Source organism: Olea europaea, chromosome 2 (assembly GCF_002742605.1).
Source record: "Olea europaea var. sylvestris chromosome 2, O_europaea_v1, whole genome shotgun sequence".
NCBI classification, from domain to species: Eukaryota; Viridiplantae; Streptophyta; class Magnoliopsida; order Lamiales; family Oleaceae; genus Olea; species Olea europaea.
This window is the reverse complement of record NC_036238.1, coordinates 11,557,342-11,580,331: the sequence shown is the minus strand read 5'-3', so window position 1 is coordinate 11,580,331 and position 22,990 is coordinate 11,557,342. Positions and strand designations below refer to the sequence as shown.

The 22,990-nt window shown below is 35.0% G+C and overlaps 2 protein-coding genes across 2 annotated transcripts; one reads left to right on the top strand and one right to left on the bottom strand.

The window, feature by feature from the left end:
• Positions 1-4,064: 4,064 nt before the first annotated feature.
• Positions 4,065-12,141, top strand: LOC111410870. Its single transcript, XM_023041462.1, has 2 exons — positions 4,065-6,898; positions 9,434-12,141. The coding sequence occupies exons 1-2, from the start codon at positions 6,870-6,872 to the stop codon at positions 9,876-9,878; spliced, it is 474 nt and encodes a 157-aa protein (XP_022897230.1). The 5' UTR covers positions 4,065-6,869; the 3' UTR covers positions 9,879-12,141.
• A 571-nt stretch (positions 12,142-12,712) lies between these two features.
• On the bottom strand, positions 12,713-22,532 carry LOC111410864 (CBL-interacting serine/threonine-protein kinase 24). Its single transcript, XM_023041448.1, has 15 exons — positions 22,331-22,532; positions 21,600-21,791; positions 20,691-20,753; positions 20,492-20,563; positions 18,606-18,713; positions 18,382-18,456; positions 18,203-18,256; positions 17,749-17,874; positions 17,128-17,217; positions 16,170-16,292; positions 15,769-15,888; positions 14,798-14,914; positions 13,344-13,400; positions 13,177-13,251; positions 12,713-13,074 (listed from the first exon to the last, which is right to left on the bottom strand). The coding sequence occupies exons 2-15, from the start codon at positions 21,762-21,764 to the stop codon at positions 12,979-12,981; spliced, it is 1,341 nt and encodes a 446-aa protein (XP_022897216.1). The 5' UTR covers positions 21,765-21,791; positions 22,331-22,532; the 3' UTR covers positions 12,713-12,978.
• Between the last annotated feature and the right edge of the window lie 458 nt (positions 22,533-22,990).

The following is a 22,990-nucleotide window of genomic DNA, read 5'->3' as shown; positions in this document are numbered from 1 at the left end:
AAAAAAAAAAAAAAAGGATCGATACTTTTGATAACGTGATTCATCTTTAATACGTAAACATGATTATTTAATATTTTTGTTTGGCAATTTGAAAATAATTATCGATGGTGAGATTGTCGACTATCATCAGTGCATCTCAGTCAACGATTAGTATCGATAATATTGTCAATATTTAATCAATAGTAAGACGTAACCAAAGAAAATTTGTTGATGTATTAATTCTTTATTCTCTAGTAAGGTATCAATGAATATTTTTCTGGTGATGTGAAATAACATTTTTCTATCTATAGTATCAATGCCGGGTAATTAACTTTTGTAGCTGTTATTGTACTTTCAAAATAATTTTTCGTTATTAATATTCAATTTTTATATTTTACTACTTTGTTTATAAACAAATAAACAATATTTCAGTCAATAAATTAAATTTATCGAAATAACAAATTGGAAATCCATTGAAATTTTATCTTCTATAAAGCTTCACTGACCATAGGAATGGAATAAAGTGTTATTATATGGTATGATATTACAAATTGAAAATTTGATCGTAGTCTAAATTATATTTACAAAATTTTTTGAAGGTAATATTTAATTTTTTAATTTTATTCTATTTAATGACGTGAATCTTATCGATAAATTAAATTTATTAAGATATCATTTTTAAAATTATAATTCCATTTTTATCTTAAAATTACAATTCCATCTGTAATATTAATTTATTTTGTGGCAGAATTTCAGTTGATGAATTAAGGGGTATCTTCAATTGATTTTAATAGATTTTAGAGTTCTTGTAAATTCAAGTATCACCAATTGATTAAAATTTAGGCGATTCATTAAAGTCCAGATGTCCCCAATAATTATAAGGATTTCTTAATAAAGAAGTTTAAAAATTTTGGATGGATTTCAAGTTTAAAAATATACACAACAAATTCTTTTGGGAAAAAAAAAAGACAAATTATATATTACTTTTTTAATTAAAAAAATGAAAAAAAAAATTTTAACACTTGTAAAATAAAGTCCGTAAATGCCTTGCCCGCCCGGTCCAAATCTCCCATGGATACCTCTAGAGTTGAATATCCAATTGGGAAAAATTCAAAATTCAGGGGTTAATTATCACAAATTCAATTTTCAATTAACAAGTTTTAAAATACAAAATTCAAGTATTAGCTAATTAATTAAAAAAATTATTAATTAAATTTAATAAGGTCACGATTATAAAAATTACTAGTCACATATATATAATTATAGGTCACAACTTTTTTTTTGGTCACATATTGTCAAATTAGTTGGTTATAAATTATTTTGAGGTCACAAATAAAAAATTTTGTAGGTCACAGATTATTTCGAGATCACAAATCAAAAAATTTAAAAGTCACAGTTTATTTCATTGGTCACAAATCTACAAAATTACAGGTCACAGTTTATCTATCCGTTACAAATTTTCAAATTTGTTGATCACAAAATTATATCAACTACCACCACTACTTGCAATCACCCTCACCCTGCTATCATAGCTAGCACCACCACCACCACTGCGCCATCGCCATCACTGTCGTCTACTGCCTCCACCACAACCACCGTCAACACCTACACTTGCACCACCACCACCACTATCATAGCTAGCACCACCACTACTTGTGTTTAATGATATGCACACAATAGAGCGGTGGTAAAAGATTCAAATACTTGAACTCTTGTGTATTGAAATAAAGCTTTCATTTATGTAGAGAGTAAACCAAAATTCATGCCCATAAGGTGACATTGAATCTTATAAAAATGTAAAGAGAAAATTGCTAAGAAAACGAGACCACACAACAATGGCTGCAAAGTTCTTTTCTCCCTCATCCTCCATTGGCTCCAAGCTTGTCCATGCATTTTCTCTTGCAGAAGTGTCAAATCTTTGAACAACTGAAATTGTTCTTGATGTCTCTCCCACAACCTTGTAACCTACTAAGAAATACAAATGACTTCCAATTGGTGCCATTGTTATGTATAGTCTCTCTCCAACCCCAGAAATACCTTTGATTTGTGAACCTTCAACCATGTACCACAAATTAAGGTTTCCATCATAGGCTTCAATATGACCTTTCCATGCATTAAGGCAATCCCCAGAGCTATATAATCTGCCCTCCACAGCTACAATTTGATTGGGCGGTACGTCTAATTGCCACATTCTTGTCATGAGATCCCATTTTTCGCTTTGGGTATTGTATATTTCGACAGGACGACGACAGTGGTGGTGGTAGTGCTAGCTATGATAGTGGTGGTGGTGGTGCAAGTGTAGGTGTTGACGGTGGTTGTGGTGGAGGCAGTAGACGACAGTGATGGCGATGGCGCAGTGGTGGTGGTGGTGCTAGCTATGATAGCAGGGTGAGGGTGATTGCAAGTAGTGGTGGTAGTTGATATAATTTTGTGACCAACAAATTTGAAAATTTGTAACGGATAGATAAACTGTGACCTGTAATTTTGTAGATTTGTGACCAATGAAATAAACTGTGACTTATAAATTTTTTGATTTGTGATCTCGAAATAATCTGTGACCTACAAAATTTTTTATTTGTGACCTCAAAATAATTTATAACCAACTAATTTGACAATATGTGACCAAAAAAAAAGTTGTGACCTATAATTATATATATGTGACTAGTAATTTTTATAATCGTGACCTTATTAAATTTAATTAATAATTTTTTTAATTAATTAGCTAATACTTGAATTTTGTATTTTAAAACTTGTTAATTGAAAATTGAATTTGTGATAATTAACCCCTGAATTTTGAATTTTTCCCAATTGGATATTCAACTCTAGAGGTATCCATGGGAGATTTGGACCGGGCGGGCAAGGCATTTAGGGACTTTATTTTACAAGTGTTAAAAATTTTTTTTCATTTTTTTAATTAAAAAAGTAATATATAATTTGTCTTTTTTTTTTCCCAAAAGAATTTGTTGTGTATATTTTTAAACTTGAAATCCATCCAAAATTTTTAAACTTCTTTATTAAGAAATCCTTATAATTATTGGGGACATCTGGACTTTAATGAATCGCCTAAATTTTAATCAATTGGTGATACTTGAATTTACAAGAACTCTAAAATCTATTAAAATCAATTGAAGATACCCCTTAATTCATCAACTGAAATTCTGCCACAAAATAAATTAATATTACAGATGGAATTGTAATTTTAAGATAAAAATGGAATTATAATTTTAAAAATGATATCTTAATAAATTTAATTTATCGATAAGATTCACGTCATTAAATAGAATAAAATTAAAAAATTAAATATTACCTTCAAAAAATTTTGTAAATATAATTTAGACTACGATCAAATTTTCAATTTGTAATATCATACCATATAATAACACTTTATTCCGTTCCTATGGTCAGTGAAGCTTTATAGAAGATAAAATTTCAATGGATTTCCAATTTGTTATTTCGATAAATTTAATTTATTGACTGAAATATTGTTTATTTGTTTATAAACAAAGTAGTAAAATATAAAAATTGAATATTAATAACGAAAAATTATTTTGAAAGTACAATAACAGCTACAAAAGTTAATTACCCGGCATTGATACTATAGATAGAAAAATGTTATTTCACATCACCAGAAAAATATTCATTGATACCTTACTAGAGAATAAAGAATTAATACATCAACAAATTTTCTTTGGTTACGTCTTACTATTGATTAAATATTGACAATATTATCGATACTAATCGTTGACTGAGATGCACTGATGATAGTCGACAATCTCACCATCGATAATTATTTTCAAATTGCCAAACAAAAATATTAAATAATCATGTTTACGTATTAAAGATGAATCACGTTATCAAAAGTATCGATCCTTTTTTTTTTTTTTTTTTTAATGTAATTTTTATCACCACATCCATATGCCACAGCTTGACATGTCGAACTTTTATTAAAAAGTTTAAGCTGTTATTCAAAAAATATTTCGACCTTTATCTTTAAAAAAAAAAAAAAAAATCGTTTAATCTTTTGTGTGACTTTAGTCACATGTTCTTAAACAATTTATGAGACTACTTGATTGCACCCGTTTTTGATAACCCCTCATTTCAAAGCTGAAATTAGTTTCTCAAAGAATGTCAGTTGGGAAAATCTAGTAAGTTTATTGTAGTAATTTATACTTGCTTCCCGATGGAGTTCCCTCCCATACAATCCAAAAACACCCAATCACAACCAAAATTACCCACGTCGGTCGTTGCAATTGACAGCCATAGGGATCCCACCGGACGACCTAAACCCACCGGCCTCATGCCACAAATTGACAGCCAAATCGGCCATAAACCACAAGCGTAGGCGGCAATCCTAGATGGGAACCCTAGCACCGTCGCCCAAAATTTTTGCTGCGATTGAAGGCGCACATCATAGGTCCTACACTGTTGCTACAGAAGCCGACAAAAATGGTGGAAGAAAAGGAATTTCTGAAGAGGTTGAAGAGGAATGCTCAGGGAACTCGATCCTGATTACCCATGACTGACATTTTTTAGGTAGAAGCACCTGATCGGCTGTTCGTACAAGTCACTCCACCATCGGAGAGACAATGGCGTGTAGGACACTCACTTAGACAGTATGATGGTGTTCAATTCCTGTATCAGAGTAGAGGTAAAGGAGTTCACAGTGTCTGTTAGTAACTCCGGTACTGTTATGTTGACGGAATGGGGCTCGAAGATATCGAACGCAATTTGCATAGGACGATTTGGTGCACTTTGGATGGTGAATATGGTGGATAAATTGAGAGTGGTTGGTAATTAGGAAAATTTTGTCACTAAGTTTAACGAGTCATCAAGAGCTTATTTAGCACAACGTTGTGCGAACAGTCGTGATAGGTATTTGACTATAGCATAGTATGAAGAGAGACATCGGAAAGGAGTTTGTGATGGTGTAAAAAAGTACGAATGGAGCGGAATGGGCATTAGTTTCATGTGTTTCAAGCAGTTGTAAACTCATTTGTTGCTGGAGAGAAAGCCAAACGTCGAATGGTGGACGAAAGAAATCGACAAGGGATGACCTATACTGAAGTTACGACAAACTTACAGGCTTCGCAAAATGTCGATCAATGGGTGCTACTGCAAAAGGATAGGGTGGTTAATGTGAGCAACCCTCAACAAACGATGCATAAATTTGTAGAAGCAAATGCAAAAGGTACACATGTTAGTTTTTTGAATATTGTTGAAGTAAGAGCCCATGTCTAGGTGTTGAAAGTGGAATTGGATAAGTTAATTAGGCTAGTGGAAAGTGGGTTCGAAGTAGGCTCCAAACTGATTTGTTGTCATAAATGTGGAGTGGGCATGGAGGAGTCTCCAGTCAACGGACAACAATTACCTAGTTTGGTTCCTAAGGAGTTATCATCAAAATTGGCCCAAACTGAAGAAAAGCAGGTGATAATTGAGCCCATTTGTGAGTATCAAGCATGAATTGAAGCGATGTATTCCGTAAATGATGATAGGGTCGATGTAGTGGGATTGGATAAAGATGATAAGATTCGAGGATTGAAGCAGATCAGGAGGTGGAACTTTGGTCTAAGTAATGGGAGCCGAGTATGGCTAATCCGGAGTCGACGACATTGGATGCGATGGACATGTTTCTTTCAATAGAGGGATTAGTGTTGAATGAGCAACAAATGGGACATGTACTGCAAAGGAGTTAGTTTGGACAATTGTGAAGGAGAACGAGGCAACATGTTCAACAATTATGGTGGTGAACACTTACAATATGAGGCATTTTAAGTCTTTACAAGAATGGACTTAGAGACTGAAAAAGCTCTGGTGGTATGGGTTGATGGCGCAGAGAAGTAAAAATAGTCAATGGTTAGCACTAGTGGAAAAAGTGGAGGGACATATCTTTGATCCTTTGAATGCAATTGCAGTTAGGCCTCTACCTTCAAATTGGGTTTTAAAAAAAACTTAAGATTTCAGCAAGATGGTTGGTGTGACATGTGATGATATGAAAGTAGATTATTGCAACTATTTGAGGAACTAGAGACTAGAAGGGAACAAGGGATGAGTACACAAGGAGGTAAATCAAGAAGAAAGGGAAATCGTGAACTTAGAGGGCTCGAATGGTCAGTAAATAATGACATTAAGGGTGAAGAGTCAAAGAAAGGATTGTTGAAGAGGGATGATAGTCTGCAAAATTAATCCTAAAAATCATATGCTAGAATGTGAGGGGGCTTAATAATGTGGGGAAAATGTTAGATGTTTGAAATCCGATAAGGGGATGGAGGACGGTCCTTGTCTCTTTACAAGAAACTAAGATGGAGTTTATCTTGAGGGCTGTGTTAGCAGCTTATGGGGGGATAGCATGTAAGGTATAAATTTTTAGGGCCTTCACGAGCTTCAAGAGGTGTGCTAGTCATGTAGGATAAGTTCTCTATACAGAGGAAGTCAATGTAGGCTAAGTTCTCTATATGGAGTCAGTCAGTTTATGGTTATTCTCTATATCGCTTTCATTTAGAAATATTGAGGATAGATTCCAGTGAATGTTTATAGGAGTTTATGATCCCATTGCTAATGAAAGTGGAGGGGGCTTGTGGGATAAGTTGGCTGGTATGATGGCTTAGTGGAATCTCCCAACATATATTGGGGGTGATTTTAATGTGGTTTAATTTCCTATTGAGAGGTCTAGTGGTGGGAGACTAACTTGCTCAGACTTTATTAGCGGGAATGTGGATTTGTCCATGATTATGAAAATATTACTTGGTTATCTAATCAGAATCAACGTGTTCAATCTCGAATAGACCGATTCTTAGTCAGTGGAGAATGGGAGGCTAAGTACTCAGGTGTTGCTCAAGAGGGGATTAGGGAATGTGTACTCTAATCATTTTCCTATTTCGTTATCTAGGAATATGAGGGTTAGTGGAAGAAAGCCTTTTAGGTTTGAGAAGATCGAAGGCGCACATCATAGGTCCTACACTGTTGCTACAGAAGCCGACAAAAATGGTGGAAGAAAAGGAATTTCTGAAGAGGTTGAAGAGGAATGCTCAGGGAACTCGATCCTGATTACCCATGACTGACATTTTTTAGGTAGAAGCACCTGATCGGCTGTTCGTACAAGTCACTCCACCATCGGAGAGACAATGGCGTGTAGGACACTCACTTAGACAGTATGATGGTGTTCAATTCCTGTATCAGAGTAGAGGTAAAGGAGTTCACAGTGTCTGTTAGTAACTCCGGTACTGTTATGTTGACGGAATGGGGCTCGAAGATATCGAACGCAATTTGCATAGGATGATTTGGTGCACTTTGGATGGTGAATATGGTGGATAAATTGAGAGTGGTTGGTAATTAGGAAAATTTTGTCACTAAGTTTAACGAGTCATCAAGAGCTTATTTAGCACAACGTTGTGCGAACAGTCGTGATAGGTATTTGACTATAGCATAGTATGAAGAGAGACATCGGAAAGGAGTTTGTGATGGTGTAAAAAAGTACGAATGGAGCGGAATGGGCATTAGTTTCATGTGTTTCAAGCAGTTGTAAACTCATTTGTTGCTGGAGAGAAAGCCAAACGTCGAATGGTGGACGAAAGAAATCGACAAGGGATGACCTATACTGAAGTTACGACAAACTTACAGGCTTCGCAAAATGTCGATCAATGGGTGCTACTGCAAAAGGATAGGGTGGTTAATGTGAGCAACCCTCAACAAACGATGCATAAATTTGTAGAAGCAAATGCAAAAGGTACACATGTTAGTTTTTTGAATATTGTTGAAGTAAGAGCCCATGTCTAGGTGTTGAAAGTGGAATTGGATAAGTTAATTAGGCTAGTGGAAAGTGGGTTCGAAGTAGGCTCCAAACTGATTTGTTGTCATAAATGTGGAGTGGGCATGGAGGAGTCTCCAGTCAACGGACAACAATTACCTAGTTTGGTTCCTAAGGAGTTATCATCAAAATTGGCCCAAACTGAAGAAAAGCAGGTGATAATTGAGCCCATTTGTGAGTATCAAGCATGAATTGAAGCGATGTATTCCGTAAATGATGATAGGGTCGATGTAGTGGGATTGGATAAAGATGATAAGATTCGAGGATTGAAGCAGATCAGGAGGTGGAACTTTGGTCTAAGTAATGGGAGCCGAGTATGGCTAATCCGGAGTCGACGACATTGGATGCGATGGACATGTTTCTTTCAATAGAGGGATTAGTGTTGAATGAGCAACAAATGGGACATGTACTGCAAAGGAGTTAGTTTGGACAATTGTGAAGGAGAACGAGGCAACATGTTCAACAATTATGGTGGTGAACACTTACAATATGAGGCATTTTAAGTCTTTACAAGAATGGACTTAGAGACTGAAAAAGCTCTGGTGGTATGGGTTGATGGTGCAGAGAAGTGAAAATAGTCAATGGTTAGCACTAGTGGAAAAAGTGGAGGGACATATCTTTGATCCTTTGAATGCAATTGCAGTTAGGCCTCTACCTTCAAATTGGGTTTTAAAAAAAACTTAAGATTTCAGCAAGATGGTTGGTGTGACATGTGATGATATGAAAGTAGATTATTGCAACTATTTGAGGAACTAGAGACTAGAAGGGAACAAGGGATGAGTACACAAGGAGGTAAATCAAGAAGAAAGGGAAATCGTGAACTTAGAGGGCTCGAATGGTCAGTAAATAATGACATTAAGGGTGAAGAGTCAAAGAAAGGATTGTTGAAGAGGGATGATAGTCTGCAAAATTAATCCTAAAAATCATATGCTAGAATGTGAGGGGGCTTAATAATGTGGGGAAAATGTTAGATGTTTGAAATCCGATAAGGGGATGGAGGACGGTCCTTGTCTCTTTACAAGAAACTAAGATGGAGTTTATCTTGAGGGCTGTGTTAGCAGCTTATGGGGGGATAGCATGTAAGGTATAAATTTTTAGGGCCTTCACGAGCTTCAAGAGGTGTGCTAGTCATGTAGGATAAGTTCTCTATACAGAGGAAGTCAATGTAGGCTAAGTTCTCTATATGGAGTCAGTCAGTTTATGGTTATTCTCTATATCGCTTTCATTTAGAAATATTGAGGATAGATTCCAGTGAATGTTTATAGGAGTTTATGATCCCATTGCTAATGAAAGTGGAGGGGGCTTGTGGGATAAGTTGGCTGATATGATGGCTTAGTGGAATCTCCCAACATATATTGGAGGTGATTTTAATGTGGTTTAATTTCCTATTGAGAGGTCTAGTGGTGGGAGACTAACTTGCTCAGACTTTATTAGCGGGAATGTGGATTTGTCCATGATTATGAAGATTTTACTTGGTTATCTAATCAGAATCAACGTGTTCAATCTCGAATAGACCGATTCTTAGTCAGTGGAGAATGGGAGGCTAAGTACTCAGGTGTTGCTCAAGAGGGGATTAGGGAATGTGTACTCTAATCATTTTCCTATTTCGTTATCTAGGAATATGAGGGTTAGTGGAAGAAAGCCTTTTAGGTTTGAGAAGATGTCGTTAAAAGTCGAAGGTTTTGAGGAGCGTGTATGGACTTGGTTGGCCACTTATGATTTCCAGGGGTCTCCCAGTTATGTGTTGGATCAAAAGTTGAAGGCTTTAAAATGGGATTTAAAGAGATTGAATGAGCAGGTGGTAGGCAATCCAAACTGGCGTAAAAACAGGTGTTTTCTAGGCATGAAAGAGTTAGATAGGCGAGAGGAGAGTCGATGGTTAGTTGGGGAGGAGAGGCAGAGATATAGCGTTAAGGGAAGAGTTGGAGAGATTAGTGTAGATGGAGGAGATTGCTTTGTGCCAGAATTGAAAGAGAGGGACAAATGCATCAAGTCTTTCCATAGGGTCGCAAATTTTAATAGGCGCAACAATTTTATCACATTGTTGGAGATAGATGAGGTTACTTATGAGGATCCACATGATATTGGGACCTAAAATTGTGAGATTTTATCAAAATCTTTATCGGGAATAGTTTAAGTAGAGCTCAGAGTTGGAGTGACTTAATTTTTCTACTATCACGGAGGAGAATGCCAATTGGTTACAGATACCATTTAGGGAATATGAAATTAGGGAGGTGGTATTCAATATGAATGATGATAAGGCCCCATGAACAAACAATTTCTTTTTTGCATTTTATAAGGCTTGTTGGGAGGTGTTGCGATCGGATATTATGGATGTTCTTACATGTTTTTTTTTAGTGTGGTATGTTCCTAAGAAATTCTAATACTACATTTATTCTGCTGATTCCCAAGAAATTGGGAGTGGTTGACATTAAGAATTTTTGCCTTATTAGCTTAGTCAGTAGGGTATACAAGATTATTGCGAAGGTTTTGGCGAATAGATTAAAAGAGGTGTTGGGGAAAGTAGTGTCTAAGTTTTAGAATGCTTTTGTGAAAGGGCGCAGATCGTGGATTATATGTTTATAGCGAATGAATGCATTGACTCAAGATTGCAACTGGGAGTCTAGGGATGTTATCTAAGCTCGATATTCAGAAAGCTTGTTTTCAGTTTTAGTCAACAGCTACCTGGAGGGTTATATTTGGAGTTGTAGAAGTTTGAAGCAATGAGACCTTTGTCTCCATTACTCTTTGTTATTGTAATGGAAGCATTTAGTAGGATGTTTGAGAAAGTTGTGGGGAGGGTTTGAGAAGGAGCTTTACGGTTGGTCACATACAGGTTTCTAATTTGTTATTTGTAGATGATACACTGATTTTATGCGACGCCGATGATGAGCAATTTAGGAACTTCATCGATTGTTTCTATGTTTTGAAGTGGTGTTGGGATTGAAGATAAATCTGGGGAAATCTGAGGCCATTCAAATGGGAGGGGTTGCTAATGTGGAGAAGTTGGCCGCTATATTGGGTTATAGGGTTGCGCAACTGTTAATGTCATATCTTGGGCTCCCTTTTGGGATAAGGTTTAAAAGTAAACATATTTGGAATGAAATTATGGAAATGATGGAGAGGAGATTAGCGGGGTGGAAGCATATGTACCTTTTGAAGGAAGGCTGCTTTACTCTCATTAAATCCACCCTCTTTAATCTCCCTACTTATTTTTTGTTATTGTTTTTTATTCCTGTTGCAATGGCAAATAGAGTAGAGATGATTCAAAAGATGTTTCTTTGGATAGGATTGGGAAAAAGAGGAATTTTCATTTAGTTAATTGGGATATTATTTATTATCCTATAAGGAAGGGGAGCTTAGATTGAAAAGCCTTATTTTGTTTAATAAGGCTTCATTAGGCAAGTGGTTGTATTGATTTAGAATGGTGGGGGAGAATTTTTGAAGAGAAATTATAGGAGCAAAGTATGGTGTGATGAAGTGGGGTTGGTGCTCAATCGAAGGTTGTGGATCTTATGAGGCGATTTTGTGAAAGTATATACAATGAGGATGGAGTGACTTTCGAGATTAATTAAGTTATGTAGTGGAAAATGGTAATAAATCATATTTTGGGATGATTGTTGGTGTGAAAATTAACCGCTAAAGATGATATTTTCTTTTTTGCATCAAATTGCTTTGGAGCCTTCTGCTATGGTAAATGATGTATTAAGCATACACAATGGAAGTTATAACACTATTTTTTAGAGGGGTTTATAGGATTGGAAATTAGATGATTATACGCTGTTTTTGCCCTCCTTGCACGAGGCGCACATCCGAGGTAGTAGAAGGTTGTAGCAGGTAAAAGTTGGCACAAGATGTTATTTTTTCAGTTCGCACTTATTTTATATCCATGTTGGAACGTTTAAAGAGTTCATTTTCCTAGAAGATGGAGCGAAAATGTAAATTGCCTTCTTGGGTGACATTTTTATTGTGGATAGTTGTGAGGAGGCAAGCATTAATGATGAATAATCTTTGAAGAAAATGTTTTTTATATTACCAAGTGGTGTATATGTGTAAGAGGAATAGATAGACAGTTGACCATTAATTTAATCATTGTGATGTCATTCATTATGATGATGTTCGTTGACTGTGGAACAGTATTCTGACTTCTCAACGTATAGATTGGGTGTTGCCTAGGCATATAAAAGACATGTTGCGAGCATGAAGGAGAAAACTTCGTGATAAAAACATTAAGTTTGTATGGGATCTTATTATAGAATACATTGTATAGTGTGTGTGTGTGCAGGTAGAAGGAACAGTTGTTGTTTTGAAGACCAAATACAGACAACAGAGCGAAAAAATAAAATTATTTTATTTAACTTTGTATACTTGGTTTAATCCTGCAGTTAATAATCATATAAAATGGCTGCCTAACTTTATGTCGTTTCTTTCTTGTTTAAATTGATAATTCACTTCCCGTGTATTATCCTTTGATTAATAAAATTATCTAAATTACCTATAAAAAAAATAAAAACCTAGTAAGTTTGATCTTCTATTGTATGAACAGTTTGTTAAACTAGTATTAGAATTACATTTCAGAAGCTGTTTATATAACACTATTTAAGATTTTCTTTCGTTATAGAAATAATTATATTAAAATGAAAATCATAAGTATTAAAACTACCGCAAATGGAGGAAATACCAATCGAAAATATATCAAGAGAAAAACGACAGAGACATGAATTATGTAAAAAAATGTGATTCGCAATGTGGACATTAGGTGGAAATGTAATAAAGAAAGAAACGAAATAATGCTTCATTTATTGAACTGTTAAAATCTTATCTAGTACTATATACCAAGTACCAACACATATCAATAAAGTCCAGAAATTATTATCGAAATCTTCCTCCGAAGGCACAAAAAAACAGACAGTATATACTTTTTCTGAGTACTTCAATTTCACCCTTATTATTACCAGTAATTATGTAATACCGCGAAAAGATTTGCATAATAGTTGCCAATGTCTGAATAAACTTTCTCATTTCACTCTATAGAAGCAGTAGATTTCGATTTCTGGTCTGTAAAGCCTCAAAGAAATAGGCAGATTACACAATTTATTTCCATAACTTACATAATAACTCACATATTACCTGGAAACTAAAGTCTCCATATTATTTGTTGTGCTCAGTGATTTGCTTCATAACCATGAACTGGATCAGCAAGTCATTGTTCTAAGCAGAGCAGTATTTGTCATTGCTTCCTTTGGTCTCCAAATTATATGACCAATCTTCGTGCATAAGTTCTTGTAAAACTGCAGTAAGAATTTGAAAAATAAGACAGTGAGCAGTTGACCAACTCCGGATTCTTCAAAATTGTAAAATGATTTATGTTAGCACTGTAAAGCAAGGTAAACCTTGTGATATTCCAGAGTTTCTCCAGCAGCCTTACGAACATCCACCATGAAAAGAGATGGAGCAACCTCAAAAACCTTCACGAATCAATTTAACAATTACTGTACATAGTACAAGTGGAAATCAAGAACTTCTCACAAGAAATTGCAGATTGAAATTTGAAACTTACCTCCAACACGACAGCAAATTGACTTGCCCCATTAGCAGAGACCCCCACAAGTCTTGTCTGTTAATCATAGAGATCAGAAATAATTGGTTGCACATAAAGAATTTAGAAAATTTTGCTACTAGCCTAGAGAAATTTTTAGTTTGTTTGTTGGATGTGTTGATGCTGGAAACGTATTAGATATTCCCTTAAAGACTTATCAAAACTGGACACTTATTTCAGGAAGAGAATTTATAGTTTATGTTGAGAGATTATCTTTTATTTCTTTTTGTTAATTTAGTAGTTATTCTTATTTACTAGAAGTTCAACTACAAGTATTCTCACGTGTCTCCCTCCCTCCCTCCTCTTCTCCTCTCTCTCTCTCTCTCTTCTATTCTTTTCCCCTTTCCCCTTCTCTTTGTATCCCTCTCTACAAGTTTTTGTTCGTCTGCGTACCATAATCATAGTATGATACGAGAGCTAGACATTTTCCTCTTAACTGCAAAAATTTTCAAAGCTCTACTGGTGTCGAATTCAAGAAGTTATAGCGGTAAACCATCAATAAGCATTAAAATCTAGCCAGAAGAATTTGGGAGTTGCAGAACTCTTCACAACCTCAGGCAGCCAAAAGAAACTGAAATTGGTTCATCAAGAAAGTGTGTCTACTGCTAATATCATTCCTATTTACTGTTTTCAGGTTTTTTTTTTTTTTTTTTTAAATAAAAAAATAATGATTTTTTTTTTTTACTGCTCATACTGGAACTGGTCACTGGCAAAGCAGCATCTTGATTGAGGGTTCATTCTGTTGTTTCTTTATTTTGTGTTGAAGATAAGAATTAAATGATATACATGTGAACTTATTTAAGCTTTTAAATCAACTGGTTCAAATGGTTTCGAAGCATACAAAGGTCTTGGGTTCAAATTCTGTCTCCACCCATTAATTAAAATTTGTGCACGTGCAAGGCTTTGCCCAAAAAAAAAAAAAAAAAAAAAAAAAAAAAAAAAAAACAACAAAAGAATCCACCTACATAGTTACTTAAATGATTTACATGAGCATATAAAAGGTTAAAAAAAAAAATAAATAAAGAATCATCTCCCAACATAAAATGTAATTCTCTTCCTAAAATAAGCATCCTTTCTTGGTAAGTCATCAGGTATATCATTACGATCTCCATCAGTTGAATTGCGTATTAGAATTGAGTTCTTTCAAACCACTTGATTATTATTGACATTTGATCAAGCCTCACCATGATCACAAATAAAATTGAGAATTCCTTTTCCTTCATTTATGGGTTTTTATTTTGTGTCTCGGGGGGTTGGGGGGGCGGTGGAAGAGCTCTACGCCTGGCCAATAAAAGATAATTATATAAGAGGATAAGCAACATTTTTATTGTCTATTTGGTTTCTAACCATCTCATCATCAGAATTTAAGGGAGGGCAGGTAAGATACAAATAATACGGAAGTTTGGAAAGTAGACCTTGTAGTTACGTGTGTGAACCTTGAGCCCCATTGATTCAGAAGCTGCCTCAATTGTTGAAATTATGACTTTTGCAGGTTGGCGGGAAACAAAACGAGTTTGGCGCTTCACATAATCCTGAGAGGTAGAGATTTTAATCCAGCTACCAAGAAGTTACTGAACAAGTTAACTGGTGTACACTTAAAAGAACAGAAGCGTTCTCCAAGAAGTTAAAATAAGTAGACATGCTCTACATCAATCTTGGTGCAATATCCAAAATTGAGAATGACACCCTCGTTCAAATGAGCATCAAGGCTAGTATCAACTCCACAAGTGCCTAGGGACTACCACTTAGATGGAAAATTATAGAGTGAGCCAAATTTCACTGTAATTTAATTGTGTTCGAGTGACTGTGTCAGTGTGTGAGACAGAAATACTGACCACAATGAGGCATGAGCATGCTTAGCAAAGTTTTATAAAGAAGTAAAAGTTAATTATAAGTGATTTTTTGTCACCAAGCATGTTTGAGTATTATTACTTATTTAATTAAAAAAAATTACTTGTTTTGGAAGTAACTCTTACGTTACTCTTAGTACATGTAACTTAATATTTCCAACTTTGACCAATACAAAAATTATTTCTTTTTGAACTTAGCCAAAGTGCAAAACAAGATGACAGAGAGAAAAATAGAGACTTCCCCCAATGTAAATTGTTACAAGAAAATAGCAGTAAGGTTTCAACGTGAAGGGGTAATGGATGGCTCGAGAAAAACTGGCATTTTCTAAATTACAAAAGAAGCATAGCTCATTGTAGAGAGCATTTGTGTTAACAGAAATTCACAGCCTATTAGACTCTAAACTTCAGCAAACAGGAGTATATAACAACAATAATCGTACACAAGTGCCCCTGATCCTTGGGTAACCCAGGACAAAAAAATTGATAGTTCTTCAATTCAGTTCTTATTTGTCACAGTACAAAATAAATCTCTGTACCTGATGCCTGTCAAACAAGGCTGATAGGTTTAACCCTTGAGATAACGTAATCATCTCAAATGCATTCATTATCAGAGGGCCAGTGTCATGTTTCCCAGATTCTTCATTTACATATGTGTCCTGTATAATTTCAAAGAACAACAGCAATACATTTTAAAGAGAGTTACTGAACTGACCATCAAAGGACAACCTCTTTTTATCTTTTGATTGATGGCTAGAGTTAAAAATCCAATGCACTAGGCCATTGATTCTTGAATAACTATGCAAATCGATATAAAAAATAAGATGGTGAATCAAGACCAAAGCTCTGAAAATCTCTCACTTAAAAATCTTACTTGTTCCCTTGTCGGCCATTATCCTTGTGAATACAACAAAAAGAAAATCTGAAATAAGGATCAAACCTCAATGTCATCAAAAACAGCACGAATGTCATCCAGATTCACTTCTCCGACTTCTTTAGGTCTCACAGGCACGTAACTCTTCTGGAACCATGGTTCCATTTTGATCCCTTCAATCTTAATTCGCTGCACAAGCGATTTAATCAGATAAGGAATATCATAAAACTTCCAATGCCTTATATGTTCTACAGGTAAAAAGGAATGCCAGCAAATGAAGGGAAAGACAAGCGAAAAAGTATTAATAAATAAAGGATTTTAATGCTTTATATGGCACTTGTACGTATAATGTAATTCAAAAGCATCAAATGAAATGTTCATATAGCAGGACCTAGTAGATTGATATGTCCTAGAAGTTGAATTATTGCATATACTTTCTGGCTTAGATAATTAATGTCATACAATACCTAAATCACCAAGTGCCATGTGGCATATTGCAAAATTTTCAGCAAAGAATTAAACGAGGAAATTAACCATTAATAAAACAATATTTTTCTTTCTTTCCTGTTTTCCTACATATTGCCAAAAAAAAAAAAAAAAAAAAAAAAAGGAAAAGAGAGAGATATTACACTGAAATTCCTAATAATAGGTGAATCATTAATTCCATGAACTGAGAGAGTATCTATAGATTTATTGATCTGATTTTGCTGATGTTTCTAAGATAAAAACCACTTCCGCTAACTAAGTCTGAGAGGAATGCTTAGTTCCTTTTCCGTCCATCTCAAAACCTTTCATCAACAATATATTAATTCATGATGATCTTCAGTTAACTTGTCCACACTTACACTTGGGTTAAGGCCTAAGGGCAATTAAATATAGTCGGAAATGTCTCCTGCTTTAGTTGTGTGTGTGATCTGTAACTATATAAATTGTTTAGGTCTGTGAACAGAGTAATTAATGAAGAAGCAAACGGAGGATTTCATGAACTGTAAATGTTGAGATGACAAACAATTTCTATACTCACAGTTTCTGGATTGGGATCAAGTACTTTATGCAGCAATGACATGGCAGCAGGAGAAAACCAAAATGGACATGAAAATTCTGCAGCATTTATCTGTACATGAAAAGAAAAATCAGAGAGCTTTTAACTGACATAAATGTCAAAATAACTTAAAACTGGGAAGACTAGTATAGAGAAATGGAGGTTGGTTGCTTAAAAAGAGAGGCGACGAGATGCCTAGGCATCTGATAAGAAAGTAGAAACAGTATAAGAGTTGCATTTCAGGAAAATGCTATAGGATAAATTGCCAGAATCATAACAGGCAATGAGAATGCAAGACAATACTTGCTGAAAGCAGTTTATATTTCAGATGACAACAAAGGATTATCTGCAGCCAAATATATATAGTGCGTGTTTCAGCCACATTATTTTGAAAGAATGTATTTTGGAATGGTAGATTGATGGAGAATGTGCGGTTAAAAAATGAGGAAAAGTTTTGAATTTGATTGTAATATTATTTTATTTAAAAATGTGCGGTTGAAATGATGTCAAATCACTGTTTAAAAAAGTATTTTTTTGAATGAATGCGGCTTAAGCAGGGCATAATATATAAATGTTTGAAAGGTAGGAATCTAGCACACTAACTTTGTTATACAAAGTAGGAAGATCTATCTCGTCAAAAGGAAGATATCCTGCCATCAAAACATATAGGATGACACCACACGACCAAACATCAGCAGCAGCACCATCATAACCTCTGTGGCTTAATACCTGAATGAAAGATCAAAAACTGAGATCAGGGGAATAGTTCAAACAACATTTCTCTAAGAATAATATGTAAAAAAAAAAAGTAAGAGGTTTTGATTTACTGATTCTTTATCACGTTCAAACCCATCAAAAACCAGAGATACACCACAAGTTTCACAAGGTTATGTTCTGATTCCAATACAAGCATTCTCAATGTCTCAAAAATGCTAAGCAGAAGTTGACTAGATACCACCCCAAAACCCAAAGAAACTCATCAAAGATGCATGCTCAAAGTGAATGTGTTTTATTATATGCATCTTGAACAATTTATAATATTTACTAAACATTATACCTCTGGTGCAACATAATTTGGAGTTCCGCAAGTTGTATGAAGAAGTTCAACTCCCTGCAATGACAAGAGAAAAAATAAATACATAGTTGATGACAGTCGTAACCACAAAATAGAGAGTTCCAGAAAGCACCATTGTAGACGAAACTGTCTAGTTCAAAATTTAATGTTATTACGCTTACTTGTTGAGGTAATGCACTCAGTCCAAAATCAGAAACCTTTAAGTTTCCTTCGGAATCAAGGAGCAGATTTTCAGGCTGTGGATTACCAAAAAAAAATAAAATAATAAATCAATAATCAATTGATAGTCAAACCTTGAGACCATTGCATCACACAATTCTCTCATTTGTTGCATATATAAATGCAAGTAACTGAATCCAATCATATCTTAAAAACTGCTTCATACCTTCAGATCCCGGTGGTACACACCCTTGCCATGGCAGTGTGAAACTGCATCTATAAGTTGTTGAAAGTAATGCCTTGATTCATTCTCAGAAAGCCTACCTTGGTTAACCTGAGTACAGGGTATCACGTAAGAAAGAGTTGTGCATCTACAAACCTGACCATTGCAAGTGAAAACTACATAACACTAAGTCAGGGATAGAAAAGAGTTGGTCATATTAAGACTATGATGAGAGTTAGCTATCCTTGGAAGTATTTAGCATAGACACGCATACAGATGACTGGCTACAAATGGATCTCTAACTTGCATTCCCTATCGTTGTATCCTGACTCCTGCTTGTCACGGGCCAGTTTCGTCACTCTCGAACTACAATAGAACCGTTTAGCCTTAACGCTCCACAACTCTCGTCCCCACGAGATAGCGTTAAATCATCCTTAAACTCCCACAATAATTTAACCAATGAGGCTAAATTATATGTTAACTTTAATAGAGATGATAAATAGGAAATTATGAGGAAAACAGAGCACACATATATATAGGAAAAACTTCTTTATATAAATATAAGATAAAATTATTTACAAACTCACTAGTATTTTCTCTCTATAAAGATATCACTCTTCCTTACTTTACTCCCATTCCATCCATGGGAATTTTCTCTCAACTCTTTATTACTCCCTCTACTCATTCATGGGATTTACAAATGACCAAACATCTCTATTTATAATCAAACTCATGGTGTGTAAGTTGGCATCAATGACTAGGATTAATCTTGATCTAAAGGTCCTCATTGGTTGCAAGTTACCTTCCACCTCCTCAGACCACAAGGTAGCTAAGTTGGAATTTGCTACCTTGCAAGTTACATGTCTCTACACTTGCAAGTTGTCATGTTGCAACGTGCATTATCCATTTCCAACTTTATGCTAATTAGCATGTCACTTTCCATGCAAGTGGAAAATCTCTACAACTCATATGTGTAAGTGGACATGTCTCATCATGGTGGCCAAGTTGGACTTGCTTCCTCAAGCAAGTTGTCAAGTTGCACTTTAGCCTCTTTATGCAAGTTGCCCAATTGGCACAAGTTGGCACCTACTTGTATCTAAAACCACAGACCACAGTCCACGATATTGCTTATCCTCACGATAGTGGTTTTGACCTTAGAAAACTTGACTTTTGTCCCCGTTTCCCTGCCGCAGTCTGCCAGTGTTGTTGCTTCCCCTGCCACAATGCTTGCAGTCTGCCTGAGCTTTGTCTACCCACGGATCTTGGTCTTGCCTGCGTCCCCTGCCAAAGTACCTGTGTTGGTTCTGCCCGCATCCCCTACAGCAGGTTCGGCCTACATCCCCTATCACAATGCCTATGTTTTCCCTACCTGTATCCCCTATCGCACGTACTTTCATCCAGTCGTAGCGCACTGCCTGCGCTACCTGATTTCCCCAACTGCAACCTAGACGTATGAGTTGCGACCATGGGGGACATAAGTCATTCCCCCACCAAATTTGGCGATGCCCTCATTGTCATGTACCACCGAAACTTATACCTTATTTGCCATAGGTCTACCTTATGTTTCTACTTTGTGCCATGACATTCCCATGTCATGCCAAGCCTTAAGTTGCTACCTTGCGATCCGTGACATATTGCGCACTTAAACATGCAACTCAATTCAATTCAAAAATAGAAAAATAATTTCTTTTTGTTGACAAAAGAATAAACAAAAGACACTCAATTTTCTACATCTTGCTTCATCTTTCAAGAATACACATAGAGAAATTAATGCTCGTTCATTTCCCAGAAACTTCAATGGCTTAGAAATGCAGTTTTCAAATAATCAGATGAAGACACAAGGGAATATAAATTTTTAACTTTACAAAAATTAATAGAAAAGAACTTACAATTTTATCAAACAGTTGACCTCCTTTGACAAGCTCCAGAACTATATATATTTTTGTATGGCTTGATAAAACCTATAAGGTGGAAGAAGACAGGGAAAGAAATGCCATCAGAAAAATCGGATAAGTTCAGGATAAAACAACAATAGAAAGGAGATTCAAATTCATACTTGAAACGAGACTATAAGCAATCCAAGGATACCTCATGCAGCCTAACAATGAAAGGATGTCTGACAATCTTCATTATTGAAATCTCTCTTTTGATCTGGTAAACAACTCAAATAAGTCAATCAAAAGACATGTGAAAAATACAGAAAGATATGCAGAAGTAACCGTTCTCAGTAAATAAAACTGAATTAAACAAAAGACGGTTTTCGAATTGACAGCAAAACTCTAGCCTCAACTACACCAATTCCATGAACTTTCGACACTTTTCATTTCATTACAGACAGACTTCTAAAGTTCTATCCTCACTCTTAAGTATGACATACATAAAATGATTAATATTGGTGGACCACGTGAATTTGAACAATTTACTTTTACGGTAGTGCTAAGTGGCCTTCATAATATTTATGCCACTGGTCACAAGACACCTACATACAATAGCATCTCATAATAGAGATTCAAAAGTTTCAATAAGGAACAAACGCAAAGTAGTTTGAAGCAGAATCGAGTGCACTTTGTCACGATTTGAACCTCAAGTCTTGGAAGTTGATTATAGATTCGGCTTCATAGGTTGAACAATGCTGGGGCAGTTATTAACTGAGTAAAATGAGATATGACATCTAGATAGTATTCATTTTTTGGGGAATTGGAAAATTAAACTATTCCACTAAAATTTGATGAATGTTCTCTAATTCTATTTTAAAGGCTTGATATTGCCAAATTAAGCATAGGACTTTGAGACAACTTAATTTCCATTGTCAAAGTATCTTGATAAGATTATTCTACAACAAGAAGTATGCATATGGAACCATCTTAACAGCCCATTTTCACTTCTTTTTTTGGCTCTCCATTACATCATTTACTTCTTTTCCATAAAATTCAACACCAAAAAAGCAAAACTGGCATAAGTAAACTCAGATAGTTATAGAAAACCTAACTTGAATACCTGATCAACCATTTGGTGCTTAAGGATGGTGCTTTTAGCAATGACTTTGATGGCCACAGTCGTCCCATTTTCTGTGTTCTGTGCAACCTTAACTTTTGCAAACGTTCCCTCACCAATGGTTCTTCCAAGATCATATTTGCCCACTTTTCTCTTTGCCGCTTTCATTTTCACCCAAAACGGTCATTTCCCACACTAAACCACAGCAATTTCACACAACAAAATTACCAAAACCTCCAGAAAGAATAAGTGCACATAAAGTCAACCAGAATATCACCAGGGAAACGTACAACTCGTGCAGACCATTGATCGTGCACAAGAAATTCAATGCACATAAATTTTACAACAAGAAAATGCATAAAAAATGTTTATTTATATCTTTTTTATTCATCAATTTATCTAAAATTCATCATAATTTTATTTTATCAGAAGAACTAGACGAATTAAAAAAAAATAAAAAAAATCCAACAACAACAACTACTACTACTTAGAGCGCGTCTGCCAGTATTGAGTACGAGAATTGAATTAAGAATGTAAACCTGATGCTAAACAAAAAAAGAGTAGAGTTTTATCTCAAAACATATAATTCCAATATACCTGCGCGCAATTAGTCGAATAAATAGCAGAACTGAAAATTTGGAGTTGACCAAGAATATAAGCATTCTTTCTAAGCCAATTGCGAGAGAATTCCAGGAAAATACAAGAAAAACCAGGATATTTAGTCGAAACATTACCGGAAAATTGAAGATGGATCGCTGAATTCCCCGATAATAAGGAGACGAAACTGGATTGAAGCTAATTAATGGCTAATCACGAGGATGATTTCAGCTTACCACAGGAATGCAATTCTAGTATCTTCCTCAGCTGGATGATTTATGCTGGATAAGCAGGGAAACGAAGGGGACACGAGTTACATCTTATAGTCCTTTGAGAAACTTTCTGAAAAAGTGATTTAAGAAAAGGAGAAAAAAAAAAAAAAGTGATTTTTTGAAAAGTGTAATTGAAATTATTTTAAAACTACTTTTCGTATTTAGTTATTTTTATTCGTACATTTATACAATAAAATATTTTATATTTAAATTCAATTTTTTTTTATATATTTTAACCACACATTTTCCTAAAAATACTACTCCATACATTATGTTGGCCAAATAATAAAAAATAAAAATGATTCTTTTAAAAATATATATTTAAAAATGAATATAGAGAAAATTGATTTTTTTTTTAATGGTTATAGGAAAAAGTGATATTAAATAGTGCCCTGTTTGCCCTCCATTAAAAATGAATTTTGAGGAAAAATGTATTTTGAAATTGTGATTTATTTGAGAATGTATAATTAGAAAATAAAAATAAACTTTTGTTTCACATGTAATATTATTTTATTAAAAAATGTA

What these genes read in the sequence shown, in the direction of transcription:
- LOC111410870 (XM_023041462.1), top strand. Translation starts at nt 6,870, where the DNA reads ATGAGGGTTAGTGGAAGAAAGCCTTTTAG. An exon ending in AGTGGAAGAAAGCCTTTTAG is followed by an intron (nt 6,899 to 9,433) that starts GTTTGAGAAGAT and finishes AAAGCCTTTTAG; the next exon opens with GTTTGAGAAGATGTCGTTAA.
- LOC111410864 (XM_023041448.1), bottom strand. Translation starts at nt 21,764, where the DNA reads ATGAAAGCGGCAAAGAGAAAAGTGGGCAAATATGATCTTGGAAGAACC. An exon ending in TCATTGTTAGGCTGCATGAG is followed by an intron (nt 20,564 to 20,690) that starts GTATCCTTGGAT and finishes TCCACCTTATAG; the next exon opens with GTTTTATCAAGCCATACAAA. An exon ending in CAAATTATGTTGCACCAGAG is followed by an intron (nt 17,875 to 18,202) that starts GTATAATGTTTA and finishes TCTTTCATTCAG; the next exon opens with GTATTAAGCCACAGAGGTTA.